The sequence below is a fragment of the Arachis stenosperma genome, chromosome 4 (assembly GCF_014773155.1).
Source record: "Arachis stenosperma cultivar V10309 chromosome 4, arast.V10309.gnm1.PFL2, whole genome shotgun sequence".
NCBI classification, from domain to species: domain Eukaryota; kingdom Viridiplantae; phylum Streptophyta; class Magnoliopsida; order Fabales; family Fabaceae; genus Arachis; species Arachis stenosperma.
The window spans coordinates 103,840,160-103,860,664 of record NC_080380.1 but is presented as its reverse complement, the minus strand read 5'-3'; the positions used below and the strand labels follow the sequence as shown (position 1 = coordinate 103,860,664).

The 20,505-nt window shown below is 30.6% G+C and overlaps 1 protein-coding gene across 1 annotated transcript; it reads right to left on the bottom strand.

Moving 5' to 3' along the window:
* Positions 1-1,219: 1,219 nt before the first annotated feature.
* LOC130976537 (light-harvesting complex-like protein OHP1, chloroplastic) lies at positions 1,220-3,195 on the bottom strand. Its single transcript, XM_057901422.1, has 3 exons — positions 2,924-3,195; positions 2,662-2,784; positions 1,220-1,483 (listed from the first exon to the last, which is right to left on the bottom strand). Exons 1-3 carry the CDS (start codon positions 3,086-3,088, stop codon positions 1,415-1,417), a joined length of 357 nt encoding a protein of 118 aa, XP_057757405.1. The 5' UTR covers positions 3,089-3,195; the 3' UTR covers positions 1,220-1,414.
* Positions 3,196-20,505: the final 17,310 nt, after the last annotated feature.

Here is a 20,505-nt window from a genome sequence, read left to right as displayed (position 1 = left end):
ATCTAAACTAAACTATCAAATGGATTCATCGTCCATAATAGAATAGTATATATAGAAAGATCTTTTATCCATACTAAATTTAAAAAATGTCGTTTCTAATGCAATAAAAAATTCTGTTTTTTTTTTTCTCTTGGCATTATCAATTTTTAAAGGTGAAAATCATTCCAAGGTGGGTGTTGTCTTAACAAGCATTGCCCTCATGTATAGAGGCAATGAAGGAGCATAAAAGCTCTCTGTTGGTTCAAGAGGTTAGACTTAGAACTCTCTGATTGGTGACTTATGAACTGCTGAATTTGGATAATTAATAGTGAAGATACATTCTTAATTTTTTTTTTATCATCGTCTCTTTATAAAAAAATGGCAGTAATACACTAATTAGGATGCTTTTATGGGTCTTGACTCTTTAGTTTAAGTTCTCAAAATTCGGTGCCATGAAACATTCACACTGAAATATTTGCTATGGTTTTATTCAATTAATCAATTTTCAAATTGCTCATGCACTATTTATGTAGACTGGAAAAGAATTTTGACCTGTCTTTCTCTTGTAATTAAGCTCTTATTGTAATAAAAGTGTTGAAATTTAACAAAATATTTTGTTAAACTATTCAGAATATTCAGTTAAATATTCCTGTTTTTACTGAAAAACATATTTTCATTGTTTACTTATGTTTTTTCTTTATCAATTAACTGATGATTTATTAAAGCAGTTGGAGGGCGGCACGTGGCACTCACGTTGTGGGCGGTTCTTCCAGCAGAAAAAAGGACTTTTTAAATGACCAAAATAACCCTCAAATGTTAAAAAAAAAAAAAAAAAAAAAAAAAAAAAAAAAGAGAACACTAGACCCGCCATTTCAACCAATCGCATTGTGGACTGCTATGGTTTTGCCGTAATTGCGGCCCGTGATTTTCATGAATTGATACATCTTCTGTTTTTCTGCTACAGGTTGAGTATGTCATGTGACAAAGCAGGATTATTTTTTCATAAAATTAGATCATAATGTTGATTGTAGCATTTTCTAGAGCCGTGTATATAAATAACAAATTACTGTGTTACCGAAAAAAAAAATTAACAAGTTACTGAACTATTGAAGGCATTTGTTTTGAAGTATTTGTTCATGGTAATCAAAATATGCAGCTAATATTTCTTAGAATATCGTGAATGCCACAATATGTGCACAATTTTGAACTGTTTGTTCTACATACAAATAATTTGAAATGATAATCAAGAGAATACGGTGTTCACCATAAAATTGTATTACTTACGCCAACACCAAGGGTTCTTGCAATTTACAATAGAAGAGATTTTAGATCACAGAAACGTATAGTACCTAATAACAAATCTCTATGAAAATTGATTGTAGAGAACAAGAAAATAAAGTGAAAGAATTGACTGTGACAAGTTTTTCATTAATGTTCAGAGAGGAAGATCAAGGCCTTTGCCAACATCAACTCCAATGACTTGAAGTATTCCCTTGTTTATTATCTGCAACATATACCAACATTTTACAATAATCCAACTTAGCAAAAATGCTTAAGTAGTTATGCAATCAATAACGTAGTTAGAATGAAAAATGTTAAAAGTTGAAAGAAAAAATCTAAAAATATATTATAATTTTGGATAAAGAAATGTTTTAGTCTTTAATATTTAATATTTGGACTAAATCCTAATTTCGTTTATAATGTTTAAAACATTCTATTATTATTTCAAACATTTTATTTCGACCAATTTTAGTCTTTTGGTCAAACTTAAAATTTTTTCTAAAAGTATCACTTCTTCTATTATGATTTTCTACTTAGATAGGGATAAAAATCATAATTATCGTGGTCATAGTGATTGTTATAGTGATTTGAAAGTGAAAGAGACAGAATAATAAAAGAAAAAATATAATAGAGAAAAAATATAATAGAGAAAAGAAAGATAATTTTAGAAGAAAATTTTAATTTTGATTATAGAACTAAAACAGGACAAAATAAAATTAACACATTGTAAATATTAAGGAAGAAATTATGACTTATATATTGTAAATGTTAGGGATAAAATTTAGCCTAAATGTTAGGGATTAAGAGTACTTGAGTCTATAATTTATATTATCGTCCTATTTTGATAATGTTACTTTTTTTTATTTTCTCTAAATGTCAAAATATAATATAAAAAACGATTTAATTATTGTGAGTCTTTATAGTTTTATTAAATTTTTAATTAGGTTCCTATACATTTTTTTTTTAATTGAGTTCCTGTACCATATCAAATTTTATAATTAAGTCCATGTCTTGACAAAACTATTAGAATTAACAAAATATTTTGTTAAATAAAAGGAATATGTCTAATACTTAACTGAATATTCTGAATAGTCTAACAAAATATTTTGTTAAATTTCAACACTTTTGTTACAATAAGAGCTTAATTACAAAGTCTAATATGATATAAAAATTCAATTAAAAAAATATAAAAATCTAATTCAAAATTCGATAAAATTATAAGAACTAACGTGACAATTAAACCCCGAAAAAAAAAGTCTCCAATAAAATCAGTTATAAAAAATAGGAGTAATATTATAATTTTTCAAATAATAATAATAATAATAAACCGTCATCCTGTTACTATTTGAGTGACAGCAATATCTATCTATAATGCCAAATGAAATTGTGAAAAACACTCACAAATTCTACAATGAAAACTCCAATGATTCCAATCATGCAAGCTCTAGAGTTCCATATCTCTGCTGTCTTTGTGAACCCAAGAAACGGAGCCTGAAATTGTGGCTGTACTTTTGGAAATTCCACCTGAACAAATAAAAAATAAAATAAACACACATACACACAACTGCTTCATTGAATATAAACAACTTTTATTGAATTTTAAGGAGTATTCTTATCACCTAATTAACAAAACTTATAAATAAAAAAAGAGAGAAAATCTTACACCAGCAGGGGGCTTGGTTGCTGTGACAGTGAAGGAAACTCTCTTTTGTAACCTATTATTATAACCATTTGGAAGGAACAACAGTTGCTTTTTTGAGTTAACTGAAAGCGTTGTTCCCGCGATGAGTGATGATGGCAATATGGTTGATGAAGTAGCCATGACCATGATTATGGTTGAAACCCACCACTATTTCCTTCACCCGTCCGCTTATCTTCTCTTCCTCTCTGCTTTTCGAGTTCCATTTATTTTTGTGTGGTTCAGATTCGAACACGGTGGAGTGTGGGAGTGGGTCGGATTAATAATAATAATAATAATAATAATAATGTGGGTCAAATTATTTTGTTAGCTTCTATAATCTTATCAAATTTATAATTAGGTTTTTATAATTTTTTAAAATTATATTTATACTGTTTTTAATTTTATAATTAAGTATTTTTTTAGTATAAAAAATATTAGAATTAATTTAATATTTTTCAGCAAATTGTATGTAATCATAAAATTCTAATTAGATCTTAACTATATATTTTTTTGATAAAATATTTTTTTAATTTTAACGTTTTTGACATAAAAAGAATCTAATTATAAAATTAAAATCAATGTAAAAACATAATTGAAAAGAAAAAAATATAAGAATTTAATTAAAAATTTAGTCAATCTATAATAATAATAAGGTGAATTTTAGTATGATTTTGCTGTAGTGATAACTATATAAATGCTGTTAAAATTAAAGTCACATTTTGATAATATTCTTTTTAGACAATACTTTTTAAAAGCGTTGTTTAATAACAAAAAAATATTATTTTAATTTTAGCAAACACTTTAAAACATCATAGTCCTGTAATATAATCATACTACAATGATCCTAATATTAATAATATACTATAATATAATATAATAATATGCATTGTTTTTATATAATTTTATTTTGTATAATATTTTTAACTTTTGATATTAAAAATAGAGTTTAATTTTGTACATAATTTCTCATTTGAATTTATTCTTTTAGATGACTATTTATAAAATAATGTAAAAAATAGTTATTTTTACTGACGTAGCGTTATACAATTAGATGCACGTGAAAAATTGCTTTACACTAAAAAGACATCATAATTACATTTTTAAAAATATTTGATAAAAAATAAAAAATTAAAAATTTAAAAAAATGTGTAAAAAATATATACTTAAAAATTAAAAAGTAATATAACTATCATTTTTTATATAACAATAGGATTGTACAAAATAATAATAATAATAATAATAATAATAATAATAATAATAATAATAAATAAGTAAATAAATAAATAAATAATCTATACTTAAAATTACTAATTATAAAACTAAATAGTAATTATTATTTTATATATTAATTATTTTTAAATAATAACATATTAAAAGACATGGTTAGAATTGTTATGAGGTATTACCTAAAATTTGGATAATTTATTTTGTCTGGACATGAAATCTAAATACTTTTAAGTGGTAGGGAGTACCTGCAAAGAATTTTGATGTCTAAATTAGCAAGATGTTTAGGAGATTTGTATGAGATTGGATTGAAAAAAATACCTCTATGATGTGATATTTATAAAGTAGCTACGTAGAATTTAGTTATTTCATGAAGATGACTTTTGAAGATCATTGGGTTAGCATGAATTTTAAAAAAAATTTAACTTCTACAACAAAGGCATACTTGGTGGATTTAATCGCATCCCGTGCTTCCTTATTGTAGAGAACACCTCCAAAAAATTGGACGTTAACGAGGAGACTTCTTTTGTTTTACCAGCATATCATCCACATAAACTTCCATAAGATTTTTCAAAAGAGGTCCTTATTCACCAAGTGCTGGTAAGTTGCTCCTGCATTCTTTAGTCCAAATGGCATAACTATATAGCAGTAGTTAGCCTTTTAGCTAATGAAGGATGTTTTTTTCTCGTTTGGATCGTACATCAGGATTTGAGTATATCCCAAATAAATATCCATGAAGGTCAAGAACTCATACCTAAGCATCGAGTCGACCAAAGCATCAATGCTCAGTAGGGGCTACAGGTCCTTTAGACAAACTTTGTTGAGATCCATATAATCTACGCAATCCTCCACTTTTTGTTTTATTTTTTTTTAATCAGAATGATATTGGCTAACCATAGCAGGTATTCAACCTCCCTGATAAATCCGACTTCTAGCAATGCTTGTACTTGTTTGTCAACGACCTTGGCTCGCTCCTCACTTAGCTTTCTCTTTTTTAATTGGATGGGTTTAGACCCTACAAATATTGTCAGTTTATGAGTCATGAGTTCGAGTTTGATACTTAATATGTCGAAGGCTTTCCAAACAAAGAAATCGACATATCCCAGAGAAAATTAAATGAGCTCTTTTTAAAGATCTTCTTGTAAGTTTGCCTCGATATTGGTAGTTTTTTTCTAGATGATCTCCGATTTAAAATTCTTTGAGTCGCAATCAGAGTTGTTTTTTCTCCTTAGGTCTTTCAAGCTCAAAGACGACAATCTATCCCCTAACTTTCTGTTCCCTAAGACTTTAAAACATCATAGTCCTGTAATATAATCATACTACAATGATCCTAATATTAATAATATACTATAATATAATATAATAATATGCATTGTTTTTATATAATTTTATTTTGTATAATATTTTTAACTTTTGATATTAAAAATAGAGTTTAATTTTGTACATAATTTCTCATTTGAATTTATTCTTTTAGATGACTATTTATAAAATAATGTAAAAAATAGTTATTTTTACTGACGTAGCGTTATACAATTAGATGCACGTGAAAAATTGCTTTACACTAAAAAGACATCATAATTACATTTTTAAAAATATTTGATAAAAAATAAAAAATTAAAAATTTAAAAAAATGTGTAAAAAATATATACTTAAAAATTAAAAAGTAATATAACTATCATTTTTTATATAACAATAGGATTGTACAAAATAATAATAATAATAATAATAATAATAATAATAATAATAAATAAGTAAATAAATAAATAAATAATCTATACTTAAAATTACTAATTATAAAACTAAATAGTAATTATTATTTTATATATTAATTATTTTTAAATAATAACATATTAAAAGACATGGTTAGAATTGTTATGAGGTATTACCTAAAATTTGGATAATTTATTTTGTCTGGACATGAAATCTAAATACTTTTAAGTGGTAGGGAGTACCTGCAAAGAATTTTGATGTCTAAATTAGCAAGATGTTTAGGAGATTTGTATGAGATTGGATTGAAAAAAATACCTCTATGATGTGATATTTATAAAGTAGCTACGTAGAATTTAGTTATTTCATGAAGATGACTTTTGAAGATCATTGGGTTAGCATGAATTTTAAAAAAAAATTTAACTTCTACAACAAAGGCATACTTGGTGGATTTAATCGCATCCCGTGCTTCCTTATTGTAGAGAACACCTCCAAAAAATTGGACGTTAACGAGGAGACTTCTTTTGTTTTTACCAGCATATCATCCACATAAACTTCCATAAGATTTTTCAAAAGAGGTCCTTATTCACCAAGTGCTGGTAAGTTGCTCCTGCATTCTTTAGTCCAAATGGCATAACTATATAGCAGTAGTTAGCCTTTTAGCTAATGAAGGATGTTTTTTTCTCGTTTGGATCGTACATCAGGATTTGAGTATATCCCAAATAAATATCCATGAAGGTCAAGAACTCATACCTAAGCATCGAGTCGACCAAAGCATCAATGCTCAGTAGGGGCTACAGGTCCTTTAGACAAACTTTGTTGAGATCCATATAATCTACGCAATCCTCCACTTTTTGTTTTATTTTTTTTTAATCAGAATGATATTGGCTAACCATAGCAGGTATTCAACCTCCCTGATAAATCCGACTTCTAGCAATGCTTGTACTTGTTTGTCAACGACCTTGGCTCGCTCCTCACTTAGCTTTCTCTTTTTTAATTGGATGGGTTTAGACCCTACAAATATTGTCAGTTTATGAGTCATGAGTTCGAGTTTGATACTTAATATGTCGAAGGCTTTCCAAACAAAGAAATCGACATATCCCAGAGAAAATTAAATGAGCTCTTTTTAAAGATCTTCTTGTAAGTTTGCCTCGATATTGGTAGTTTTTTTCTAGATGATCTCCGATTTAAAATTCTTTGAGTCGCAATCAGAGTTGTTTTTTCTCCTTAGGTCTTTCAAGCTCAAAGACGACAATCTATCCCCTAACTTTCTGTTCCCTAAGACTTTAAAACATCATAGTCCTGTAATATAATCATACTACAATGATCCTAATATTAATAATATACTATAATATAATATAATATGCATTGTTTTTAATTTTATTTTGTATAATATTTTTAACTTTTGATATTAAAAATAGAGTTTAATTTTGTACATAATTTCTCATTTGAATTTATTCTTTTAGATGACTATTTATAAAATAATGTAAAAAATAGTTATTTTTACTGACGTAGCGTTATACAATTAGATGCACGTGAAAAATTGCTTTACACTAAAAAGACATCATAATTACATTTTTAAAAATATTTGATAAAAAATAAAAAATTAAAAATTAAAAAAAATGTGTAAAAAATATATACTTAAAAATTAAAAAGTAATATAACTATCATTTTTTATATAACAATAGGATTGTACAAAATAATAATAATAATAATAATAATAATAATAATAATAATAAATAAATAAATAAATAAATAATCTATACTTAAAATTACTAATTATAAAACTAAATAGTAATTATTATTTTATATATTAATTATTTTTAAATAATAACATATTAAAAGACATGGTTAGAATTGTTATGAGGTATTACCTAAAATTTGGATAATTTATTTTGTCTGGACATGAAATCTAAATACTTTTAAGTAGTAGGGAGTACCTGCAAAGAATTTTGATGTCTAAATTAGCAAGATGTTTAGGAGATTTGTATGAGATTGGATTGAAAAAAATACCTCTATGATGTGATATTTATAAAGTAGCTACGTAGGATTTAGTTATTTCATGAAGATGACTTTTGAAGATCATTGGGTTAGCATGAATTTTAAAAAAAATTTAACTTCTACAACAAAGGCATACTTGGTGGATTTAATCGCATCCCGTGCTTCCTTATTGTAGAGAACACCTCCAAAAAATTGGACGTTAACGAGGAGACTTCTTTTGTTTTTACCAGCATATCATCCACATAAACTTCCATAAGATTTTTCAAAAGAGGTCCTTATTCACCAAGTGCTGGTAAGTTGCTCCTGCATTCTTTAGTCCAAATGGCATAACTATATAGCAGTAGTTAGCCTTTTAGCTAATGAAGGATGTTTTTTTCTCGTTTGGATCGTACATCAAGATTTGAGTATATCCCAAATAAATATCCATGAAGGTCAAGAACTCATACCTAAGCATCGAGTCGACCAAAGCATCAATGCTCAGTAGGGGCTACAGGTCCTTTAGACAAACTTTGTTGAGATCCATATAATCTACGCAATCCTCCACTTTTTGTTTTATTTTTTTTTAATCAGAATGATATTGGCTAACCATAGCAGGTATTCGACCTCCCTGATAAATCCGACTTCTAGCAATGCTTGTACTTGTTTGTCAACGACCTTGGCTCGCTCCTCACTTAGCTTTCTCTTTTTTAATTGGATGGGTTTAGACCCTACAAATATTGTCAGTTTATGAGTCATGAGTTCGAGTTTGATACTTAATATGTCGAAGGCTTTCCAAACAAAGAAATCGACATATCCCAGAGAAAATTAAATGAGCTCTTTTTAAAGATCTTCTTGTAAGTTTGCCTCGATATTGGTAGTTTTTTTCTAGATGATCTCCGATTTAAAATTCTTTGAGTCGCAATCAGAGTTGTTTTTTCTCCTTAGGTCTTTCAAGCTCAAAGACGACAATCTATCCCCTAACTTTCTGTTCCCTAAGACTTTAAAACATCATAGTCCTGTAATATAATCATACTACAATGATCCTAATATTAATAATATACTATAATAATATAATAATATGCATTGTTTTTATATAATTTTATTTTGTATAATATTTTTAACTTTTGATATTAAAAATAGAGTTTAATTTTGTACATAATTTCTCATTTGAATTTATTCTTTTAGATGACTATTTATAAAATAATGTAAAAAATAGTTATTTTTACTGACGTAGCGTTATACAATTAGATGCACGTGAAAAATTGCTTTACACTAAAAAGACATCATAATTACATTTTTAAAAATATTTGATAAAAAATAAAAAATTAAAAATTAAAAAAAATGTGTAAAAAATATATACTTAAAAATTAAAAAGTAATATAACTATCATTTTTTATATAACAATAGGATTGTACAAAATAATAATAATAATAATAATAATAATAATAATAATAATAATAATAATAATAAATAAGTAAATAAATAAATAAATAATCTATACTTAAAATTACTAATTATAAAACTAAATAGTAATTATTATTTTATATATTAATTATTTTTAAATAATAACATATTAAAAGACATGGTTAGAATTGTTATGAGGTATTACCTAAAATTTGGATAATTTATTTTGTCTGGACATGAAATCTAAATACTTTTAAGTGGTAGGGAGTACCTGCAAAGAATTTTGATGTCTAAATTAGCAAGATGTTTAGGAGATTTGTATGAGATTGGATTGAAAAAAATACCTCTATGATGTGATATTTATAAAGTAGCTACGTAGGATTTAGTTATTTCATGAAGATGACTTTTGAAGATCATTGGGTTAGCATGAATTTTAAAAAAAATTTAACTTCTACAACAAAGGCATACTTGGTGGATTTAATCGCATCCCGTGCTTCCTTATTGTAGAGAACACCTCCAAAAAATTGGACGTTAACGAGGAGACTTCTTTTGTTTTTACCAGCATATCATCCACATAAACTTCCATAAGATTTTTCAAAAGAGGTCCTTATTCACCAAGTGCTGGTAAGTTGCTCCTGCATTCTTTAGTCCAAATGGCATAACTATATAGCAGTAGTTAGCCTTTTAGCTATTGAAGGATGTTTTTTTCTCGTTTGGATCGTACATCAGGATTTGAGTATATCCCAAATAAATATCCATGAAGGTCAAGAACTCATACCTAAGCATCGAGTCGACCAAAGCATCAATGCTCAGTAGGGGCTACAGGTCCTTTAGACAAACTTTGTTGAGATCCATATAATCTACGCAATCCTCCACTTTTTGTTTTATTTTTTTTAATCAGAATGATATTGGCTAACCATAGCAGGTATTCGACCTCCCTGATAAATCCGACTTCTAGCAATGCTTGTACTTGTTTGTCAACGACCTTGGCTCGCTCCTCACTTAGCTTTCTCTTTTTTAATTGGATGGGTTTAGACCCTAAAAATATTGTCAGTTTATAAGTCATGAGTTCGAGTTTGATACTTAATATGTCGAAGGCTTTCCAAACAAAGAAATCGACATATCCCAGAGAAAATTAAATGAGCTCTTTTTAAAGATCTTCTTGTATGTTTGCCTCGATATTGGTAGTTTTTTTCTAGATGATCTCCGATTTAAAATTCTTTGAGTCGCAATCAGAGTTGTTTTTTCTCCTTAGGTCTTTCAAGCTCAAAGACGACAATCTATCCCCTAACTTTCTGTTCCCTAAGATTCAAACTTTTATTGCAATACCTTCTACACAACACTTGATCTCCTTTTACTATAGCCACCCCATTCTTCATTGAAAACTTCATACATAGATAAAGGGTTGAAATCACAGTAAAAAGATGGTTCGGAGTTGTCACAACGTGTAAAAATTAGACTACAAATACGACGAAGATACAATAAATAAAAGTTAAAAATGTAGACAATAAAGTCGCCACCAATTTTATTATGGAAAACGGATAAAACTATTAACTTGAGAAAACTAGTTTTTTGAAGATATTTAGAGTTCGGGAGGGTTATCATGTATAAGAAAGGATGAAAATTTTATTCCACTGCACCCTTAACACATCTATTTAAAATGGTTACTATTTGAACATGTTATTCGAGTTATCATAATTTAAATAATATTTGTATTTTAATTTAAACCATAAATGACAATAAGATAATATTATTTACAAGAATACTAAATAAATACAAGTGAAGAAAAGAAAAAAAGCTTAATTTTTTATGATTATTTTTTAGTATTATTTTTAATTTGTTATTATAAAAATTCAAGAAAATAAGACATATTTTTATAATCTATTTCAACAAAACAATTTTATTTATTAAGGGAGTAAATAGTTTACGAAGCATATACTTGAATCTATTAATCTATTTATCTATTAATATCTATTACTAATATATAATAAGAGAGTAGTAATAAATTTATATTTGACAAGTGTATAGACTAATTATTCAATAAGTATCTAAACTAAATACAAGACAAGTGTTCAATTTAACTGTATGACAAGTGTCCAGCTTGAATATCAAAGTGTTCAGCTAAAATTTATTGAGCGAAAATTTTTAAATTAAAAGTTGCTTAATTTCAAATCTATCATTTAAATATCTCTTTTGTCCTCTTTCTTGATTCATTCTCAAGTGGCAAAGAAGATAGAGTGGTTATGGCGGTAGAGGCTTCGAAACTTTTTCCAGAGAGCAATAAAGATAAAGAAAAATAAGTCGTAGGTGATGGTGGCTGTTGATGTAGCGGCAGGGAGGAAAAACAGTGGCAACTGTAACACCCTACCAAACAGAGTCTTATGCTTAAGTCATAATTCAGAGATGGCAAGGTATTACGACCTCTAAAACAAAAATTTAGTACATATAGTAGTATGAATGATTGGTTATAACTAGGAGCCTTTGTAGAAAAAGGGGTAAACAAAAATCGCAACTCGAAAGCGCAACACTCCGATCGATATCGTAACGAACAAGGATAACCAACGTGAGATTATATATATACAAAGGAGTGTCAAAAACAGGAATATCAAGACTCAAGATCCGGCTGCGAAGATAACCGGTCCGAGTATAACAATATATACATATGATAAAATAAGGAAAACCCCAAGGTAACCCAAAGGGACACAAATACATAAAACCTATTCTCCAAAATCTCCCATAAGAGGAGTCATCACAGTTTGTATTATTGAATGGAGATAAAAGTATCTAAACAAAACATATAGACCAAAAATAGCCCCGAGAACAAAGGATCTTCGCAAGTATAGAAGTCTCCAGCATGCCTCAGCGGGAAACCTCACGTCCTGCATCTGAAAACCACAAAATCCGCATGGGTGAGAACCAGAGGTCCCCAGCATGGTAACAGCTTCCACATATATAATATATAATAATAGAGGAAAGCCAAAGGCAATCCTATAACTCCCTCCAGATAATATCAAAGCTTATAAACAAGCTAAACCATGTAAGGGCATCTGACTAAAGATTCTTCAGTCTAACTAATACTTCCCTTTCCAATTCCTTCAAACCTCCCAACCACCAGCAGGAGTATAATATAGCAAACACAGATATATCAAACAAAGAATATACAAATAGTAGCAGTTAATACATTTAGACAATTAGCAAGTAATATGCAGTCAAATAGGCAATCTCAAACAATTCACATAGTGTGCATATGATGAATGCCTGTCCCTAGTGGCCGATGATATCATCTTGTCGGTTATAGAGCCAACCCGACAAGTCCTGGTCGCTAACCATTGGACTGTCCCTCTGTCGTGCATCCCCAAACTCGAGTTATACTCGTTATAAACGTGATCATAAACATGATCCATATCCTTCACCCTCACTGGTGAATATTTATGGGGTTCGAGCTCATCCGGGCCTTTCACAGTGCCCGGCCACACTTACAACATAGGGTTAACAGAGCTTCGAGTCTCAACCTGGAGCACGTGGTGGCTAGCCACTGCTACTACCCAAGGAAACTCGTACTCAGATAGTGGAAGTGCAATTTCACAATTATCAATAATTCAGCATCAATATGCATGAATTCTCATCCATGGATCAACATCCATACCAGCCATTCCGGCTCACGGTTCAATCCAGAACCAGCCAATATTCATAGCATACACAGCTATTCCGGCTCATGGTTAAATCCATAACCAGCCATTTCATTAACAATTATAGCCTTTCGGCCCATGGCATAACAAACACTTCCACCACCATCCTCCGCATCTCACATAATCATCTTGATCCTCATTGATCATACATTTTTCCCTTGCTTCACTTGCAAGTTATCACATTCACTAGCCCCTTACTAATAGCTAGGCATAGTAGGATGATTTAAGACATGAATGGTGAGATCGGAGGCTTAGAAGTATGAGATTTGGCTTTTTAAAACTCAAAAATCAACTTTGGGATGAAAACAGGGCCACGCGTACGCGCACTCCACGCGCACGCGTGGGTGGCCTCAAAACTTCATCGACGCGCAAGCGTCATGCACGCTAACGCATGGGTTAAAAACTTGCCAATCGACGCGCACGCGTCAACCACGTGTACGCGCGGGTGTTCTTGTGCCCCAGGCACAACACCGGCACAGTTCTGGCATAACTCTCGGGAAAATGACCGGGCATTGGGTGCAGCACAATCGGCGCGCCCGCGCACATTACGCGTACGCGTGGATGGCATGTTTCGGAAGATCGGCGCGCACGCGCCAGGTGCGCCCACGCGCAAGGGGTCATTCTGCTAAAAATTTTCTAAGTTAAAAGCTGCAGAATTTCACAGATTTAGACCCCAATCTTCCAACGGACATAACTTCATCATTTCAAATCATTTTTCACCCGTTCTTCGAACGGCATGGACATCCCGGATCCAATTTCATTTTTAAACAGATTTGGTACAAAACGGAGATCCGTAGTCCAAGTTATGTCCCGTCAAAGTATGCCCAAAAACCATAATTTCATACAAAACCACAATATGCCATTTTCAAACAAACCATTTTCAACTCTTTCCAAAATCAATCAAAACATACCAATTTCATCCTTTTTCTTTGAAATCAATCAAAATGTATCAAATTCAACATCAAGCCTCCTCAACTCACACATTGACACATAACTCACAATTTACCAAAATCACTATTTCACCATTATATCCCACTTCACCCAAGTGGCTCAAACTCAAACATATTGACATATCATATACTATTCCTCATACCAATCCTCAACAACACCAATTCCAATAAATCAACATGGTACACAAACAACATCATACTCACCATCAACATGGTTCAACCCACAATTCAACCATAACCAATAATCAAGCATATATCACAACATGCATATTTCTCATACATCATTCTATCAAGGCATCAATACTCATCATCACATATATGACCACATCATATATCTCAATCATTCAACAACATCAACCATTCAATGCCTATCTTAGGGCCTCTAGCCTAAGTATTTCCTACCACATTACATATTAGATACGGGAAACCGAAACCATACCTTAGCCGAATTTCCCAAGCTCCACCGGAGCACTTCTAAACCACTTATCCTCAAGCTCACAAGGCCTCAACACCTCCAAGAGCAGATTTTTCACCACCAAGCCCTTTCCAAGCTTGTTCAAAATCACCAATCAAGCTCCAATATCCACACACACACAACCTAAGCCACAACCATCATACCCATACACAACATCTCAAAACCCAAACATCATAAAACAACAAAATACACTAGGGTTGAGAATCTTACCACACCCAAGGTCCAAGGAGACAAGATTAACCTTCTCCTTCAAGAGAGTTGGGTCCTATAACATCAAAGAACCCCAAAATCTCAACATTTAACCCATGAAACTCGAAAATAGGGGCTGAGATTTCGAACAGCAAGGTGTGGCTTACCTCAAGATTGATTATATGGGTTTTGTAGAGCTCTCCGCGGTGAACGCGTGGCCACAAACGGGGCGGCAATCGGAGCTCTAGATCAAAAGTTATGGTGATTTAAAGATCAAGTGAGAGAGAGGAGTTGAGAGAATGTTCTTCCCTTCCTCTCCACCATTTCAGCTTGTGTGTGTAACAAATGAGGAGAGAGAGTGCTGAAAACTAGGGTTTTGGTTAAGTTATGTTGGGCCAAGGGCCCACTTTGGGTCCGGTTGGCCCGGTTTGGCCCGTTCGGTCCAATCTTGGTCCGAATTCTACAAAATTGGTACCAAAATTCTTGTCTCAATCTCCTCTATCACATTTAGCCATAAAAATCACATTTTAGGCTTTCTAGAATAAATTCTCATTTATGGGTTAATTAGCCGTTAATTAACCGGGTTTTACAGCAACAATGAGTACTGTTTTGCTGTCAGTGAAAAAGGAATAGTTGGCAGCAAGTTAACGACACCAGCGAAAAGAACAAAGAACTCTGAAATCCCATTCTTAAGAGGGAGAGCCACGAACATGAAGAGAAGAGAGTCGATGGAACCCTTGTTCACTATTCACCCATCACACTCAAATCTTCATAATTTCCAAACTGGAGCTTCGATCGAATACTGGTTTACGACCACGCGTTGCTCTCTTCGTACTCTTCGATTCTATACCACTCTTGTGATAAGTACTCCTAAGAACCTTGAGCCATTTTTAAAATCTCTCTTCAATTCGTGTTTCGGATATATTGGTGTTAAAATCTTGTGATTTTGATATAATAGAAAAGTTCTAGCGTGGATTGTAGTTGGATTTCACCCACGTTTCGAATGGGATAAAGTAAGGTGACCTTTCCCTCTATAAATGTCTATTTTATATGAGTCCTGGTTTGAAATTCTATGAAATTTGGTGAATTTAGAGTTTCTTGGTTGATTTTGGGTGCTTTGTATGGTTACAGAGCTCTTGATGGAGGCTTGATACCATTAATTGAGGCTTGGGTGTGATTAAGAAGAGAATTCAAGTGTTAGAAAACTGCCATCAATAAGATTTGGGTTTTGGTTTCGGGTAGGCATTATGTAAAATTATGTAAAAACTTAAGTTACTTACCCCTATGATAGCATTGAATGCATATAATTGTTGATATACTTGAATGATGGTTTAGTATGAGTTTTGTGTTGTTGATGGTGGTTGATTGAGTGTAAATGCTTGTGTAAGATAACGTGGAGTGATGTGATTCTGTGAAATTAAAGCATTGTTGAGAAATAATGAATAAATGAGTTCGTGAATAAAGTTGAATATGAAATTGTGGTTGATTGCCTATTGAAGCTATGAAAATGAAAAGTTTGGGCGGAGACTGTGATAGGGTGAGATATCCCCTATTTGGTAAGTCATGGTAAGTGGTGTAATTGCCATGTATGATTTGTTGTTGAAATAATGAGTTTTTGGATGGTTGTTGTTGTAAACTAAAAAAAGGGAATGAAATTATGCTATATGAGTAGAAAATTGATGGATTAGGTCTTGAATGACTAGGAAGGGTTGAGAATTGTTTAATGAGTGTTGAGGATGCCTAGAGTGGGATAGGTTATTTAGAAAGTAGTTAATTGGTGAATTTGGTGAAATTGAACACTTATGTAAAATTGGTAAAAAAACTTATTTTTGACCAACTTTGACATACCATACCTTGGCGCTCGGAGCTTGGAATTAATTGAATTTTAGCTTTAGTTAAAGCTAGTGAAAGAATCTTTAAAACTGTCTAAGAATGGAGGAAAATAGAATTTTGTATCCAAAGTTTTGCACGTTTAAAAACTGGTGTAAAAATTTGAAAATTGCATATTTTGCAGAATTTGGAGCAAAGGGAGGTTCCGTGTGTATGCACGCATGGTTCGTACGTATGACCCCTGATTTGTGCATACGCATAACTATCTAGTTTTGGCTAAAATATTATTTTTGAAATATTTAACCTTCCCAACATGTTTATAGCCCCCTTTAACCTCCGTATGTAGTTGATTAATTAATTGATAAGCCTTAAATACACTGGGGAGTGATATGACAGATTAAATTGAACTATTCATGGATGAACACTTAGTTAACTGGATGAAATATTGCGGAGATAGTGGTTTGTCCTGCCCGCGGTAAGGACGGTGGTCTTATCCCGCTTGTTCATAGATGTTAACTAAATACTGGTTGTGGCAATGTTGTGGGTCTCGTCCCATTTACATATTGGTTTGGCACCGGTACCAGGCAAGAACGATGGTGGTATCCCGCTTGTTCGTAGTTGCGATGTCATTGTGGGAATGGTGGCATTATCCCGCTCAAGATTAGGCAAGTTGAGGATGAAGGATTCCCTCTCTTGCTATGATAGATAAGTTAAGGATGAAGGATTCTTTCTCTTATTGTGATGTAGATGTGGGAAAGGTGGAAAGACACTCTCCTTCATATTAATCCCCCTGAGTTAAGAGAAGGTGAAAAGGTACTCTCCTTCATATTGGTCCCTTACATCTCTCTCCAGTTGCAAGGTAGAAAGGCACACTACTTTGATGTGGAAAGGTACACTCCTTCATAATTTCTCCAAGAAAATGTAGAAAGGCACTCTCTTTTGTTTAAGTTCCTCCTAGGGATATGCAAATCGAGAGACAATGTTCGGGTTAGCTATCAGATGTGTCAGGTTCACTACAAGAAAATGGAACATTTGTAACAAAAAATTTGTATCAAATTTAAAATTGTTACAAATTATAGTTTTTTCGTAACAATAATTAATTATTGTTACAAAATAACAATATTTTGTAACCACAAAAAAATTTGTTACAAAATATTTCAATATTTTGTAACAACGTGATTTCTTTTGTTACAAATTATGTTGGCTTTCGTATCAAATCGTTGTTTTGTTGCAAAATGTTATAATATTTTGTAACAAAAGATTATATTGTTGCAAAAATTCATAACATTTTGTACCAAAATATCTATTTGTTTCAAAAGCTCTAAATATTTTATAACAAAAAATTAATTTGTCACAAAATACTATATTTTTGTAACAAGTTATTTATTTGTCACAAAATTCAAAGATTTTTTTGTAACTGATAAAAAATTTTGTTTTAACATATTAAATGTAAGATTTCAATTTTTTAAAAATTAATATAATAATTTATTATATTTATTTAAGATTTTATATTCAAAAATTTATTTTACTAAAAATATTTAAGTCAAATTAATGATACTTTAAATTTAAAATTATTTTAAAAATTAAATAATAAGTCATTTATGATTTATTATATTTATTCAAAATAAATTTTTAGAGATTTATATATTAAATAGAATATTTTCTTATTTATAATTTAAAATTTTAGTAATTAAAAAAATAAAAAAATTTTATATAATTTAATTTAAATGTTTAAGATTTTTGAATTTAATAATTTAAATTTTATGAATAAAAAAATTAATTTGATTATCTGTAATTTTATCTTAATTAGTAATTATTTAAAAATAATTATAAAATAATAATAAAATAATATTTTAAGAATAATTAATTTAATTACTATCATTTTTAAAATTAAAATATTTATTTAAAAATAATTTAAAAATTTATAGTTAAATAATATCTGTATATAATTATTAAATTAAAATTAATTTTCAGTTATTATACTACCTTTATTTTTATTAAAAATACTTAAATTACCCAATTCCTAATTGTAATACAACTCACATACTCCATTCTCTAACATCCCGAGTTTTTGAATAATTAAATTTATTATATTTGTTGATGATTTTATTTTAAAAAAATTATTTTATTGAAAGTAATTAAATAAAAACTTTATGATACTTTGAAGTTAAAAATAATTAGGAGAAATTATCTTTTTTGTAATTGAAAAATAAAAAGAATTGTACCATTCAATTTAAGTAATTTCTATTATAAATAAATTATGTTTTATTTTATTCATTTACACTCTTAGAGATTAATTTATTAAAAATAATTAGATTAATTTTTATAAATATTTTAAGTTTAAGTCAATTAATATTTATATATAATTTTTATTATAATTAGTTATTTTATAAATTGAAATTAAAGTTTCAGTTATAGAAAAATAATAAAAAGTTATATTATTTAATTGGAATAAATAATATTTTGAGTTTAAATTATATTTTATAAAATATGATAATATGTTTATTTTATAATTTAAATTAAAAATAATTAATTGAACTTAACAATATGTTGATAAATAATGTTCTTAAATATTTTTAATAGAGTATATTTAATTTTAAAATTATTCTATCCTCTAATTTTATCAAAATATTTATTTATATCTATCCTTTATTCTTTTATAAAATTATATTTTATTTTAAAAATTATTCTACTCTTTAATTTTATCAAAATATTTATTCATATATATCCTTTATTCTTTTATAAAATTTCTAGTTTCTAATCCTAATTTCCAAATTAAAAATTAGAAACCTAATTCTCAAATTAAGAAACCTAACCCTAAAATCCCCCTTTCAGCTTCGCATAATAGCCTTCAACATAACAGCCTTCAACACACATAACCCTTACAGCGGAGAAGAGAGAAAGAGAAAGTGAGGATCCGAGAGAACAGAGGAGAAGGTGGAGGGCTGCTGCCTCGCCGCCGCCGCTGTCGCACGCATCGCCACTCCGTGGAGCCGCACCTTGCTGCCGGTCTGCCATCAAACTGCCGCAGGCGTTGTCACCGCGAAGAGAGGGAGTAACACATTGAAGAGAGGAGGAGGAAGGAGACCCGTGCACCGTTGGAGCCAATGTCACCCAGTCGCCGCTGTTCTCTGTTCAAGCCTCTGCCAAGTCACCGTCGATGAAGCTTCTGCCGCTGCCGAGAATCGCGAGCAGACGCGTAGAGGGAGGAAGATGCAGGGAGAAGAAAGAGGCGCTATTCGAGTTGCTGTGCCCAGCTGCCTTCCGCGGAGCCGCCGCCGTCGATTGTCGCTGGGAAACTACCGCCGTGCCTCTTGTCACTGGAATCACGGACTAGAGAAAAAGGGCTGCCTCACCTATTGCTGCTGCTTCGTTCTTTTATCGTAAGCGATCTCTGTTTTCAGTTCCATTGAATTCATTTCTGTTTTCGATTCCATTGAGTTTGAATTCTCTATTTTGCTGTTATTAATAATCGTAATGTTATTAAGTTTGGATTATTGCTGTGAATGTGACTGATTTTGTTGTTATGAGAGATTAATTGGTAGATTTAAGCTTGGATTGAGGTTGTGAAAATGTGATTGGTGTGGTGTTGAGACTATTTTGATTTGAGGCTGTGATTTGTGAATAATGATTTAATTGTTTGAAAGTGACTAATTACTCGAATTCCTGGTTACACTGATTTCTTGATTTAGTTGTGAAATTGAGATTTATTTGATGATGGTGGATATTGTTGCAAGATTGTTTGAGAAATTATTGGTTACTGGATATGTTAATTTGAGAAATTATTGGTTTCTGATAGATCTCTGATAAGAACAGGTTTTGATTGGTCTATAGGAGGAGAGGTAAGGAGTAGATAAACTGAATTTTCACTACTTTCACTACTTAGTTCATAATTGTTGCTGGTTAGCTGCTTTAAGCTAGTTTAGCAGGTTAGGAGTAGGAATTCTAGGCTTAACTGCTGCATATAAATACTGGGGTTTAGTTGGTTTTAATTAGATAATTTTTGTTCAGTTTGGTAGTTCAGGAGAAGGGAACTTTCTCCAGAGTTGGTTAGATCCAACAGTGTACTTCAATAAGGGATTGTGAAAATTTCCTATTTTCTGCTGGACCCTATCA

Coding starts and splice junctions, on each gene's coding strand:
- LOC130976537 (XM_057901422.1), bottom strand. CDS start 3,088: ATGGTCATGGCTACTTCATCAACCATATTGCCATCATCACTCATCGCG. Junction 2,785..2,923: donor CAACCAAGCCCCCTGCTGGT/GTAAGATTTTCT, acceptor TTATTTGTTCAG/GTGGAATTTCCAAAAGTACA. Junction 1,484..2,661: donor GAGTTTTCATTGTAGAATTT/GTGAGTGTTTTT, acceptor TATATGTTGCAG/ATAATAAACAAGGGAATACT.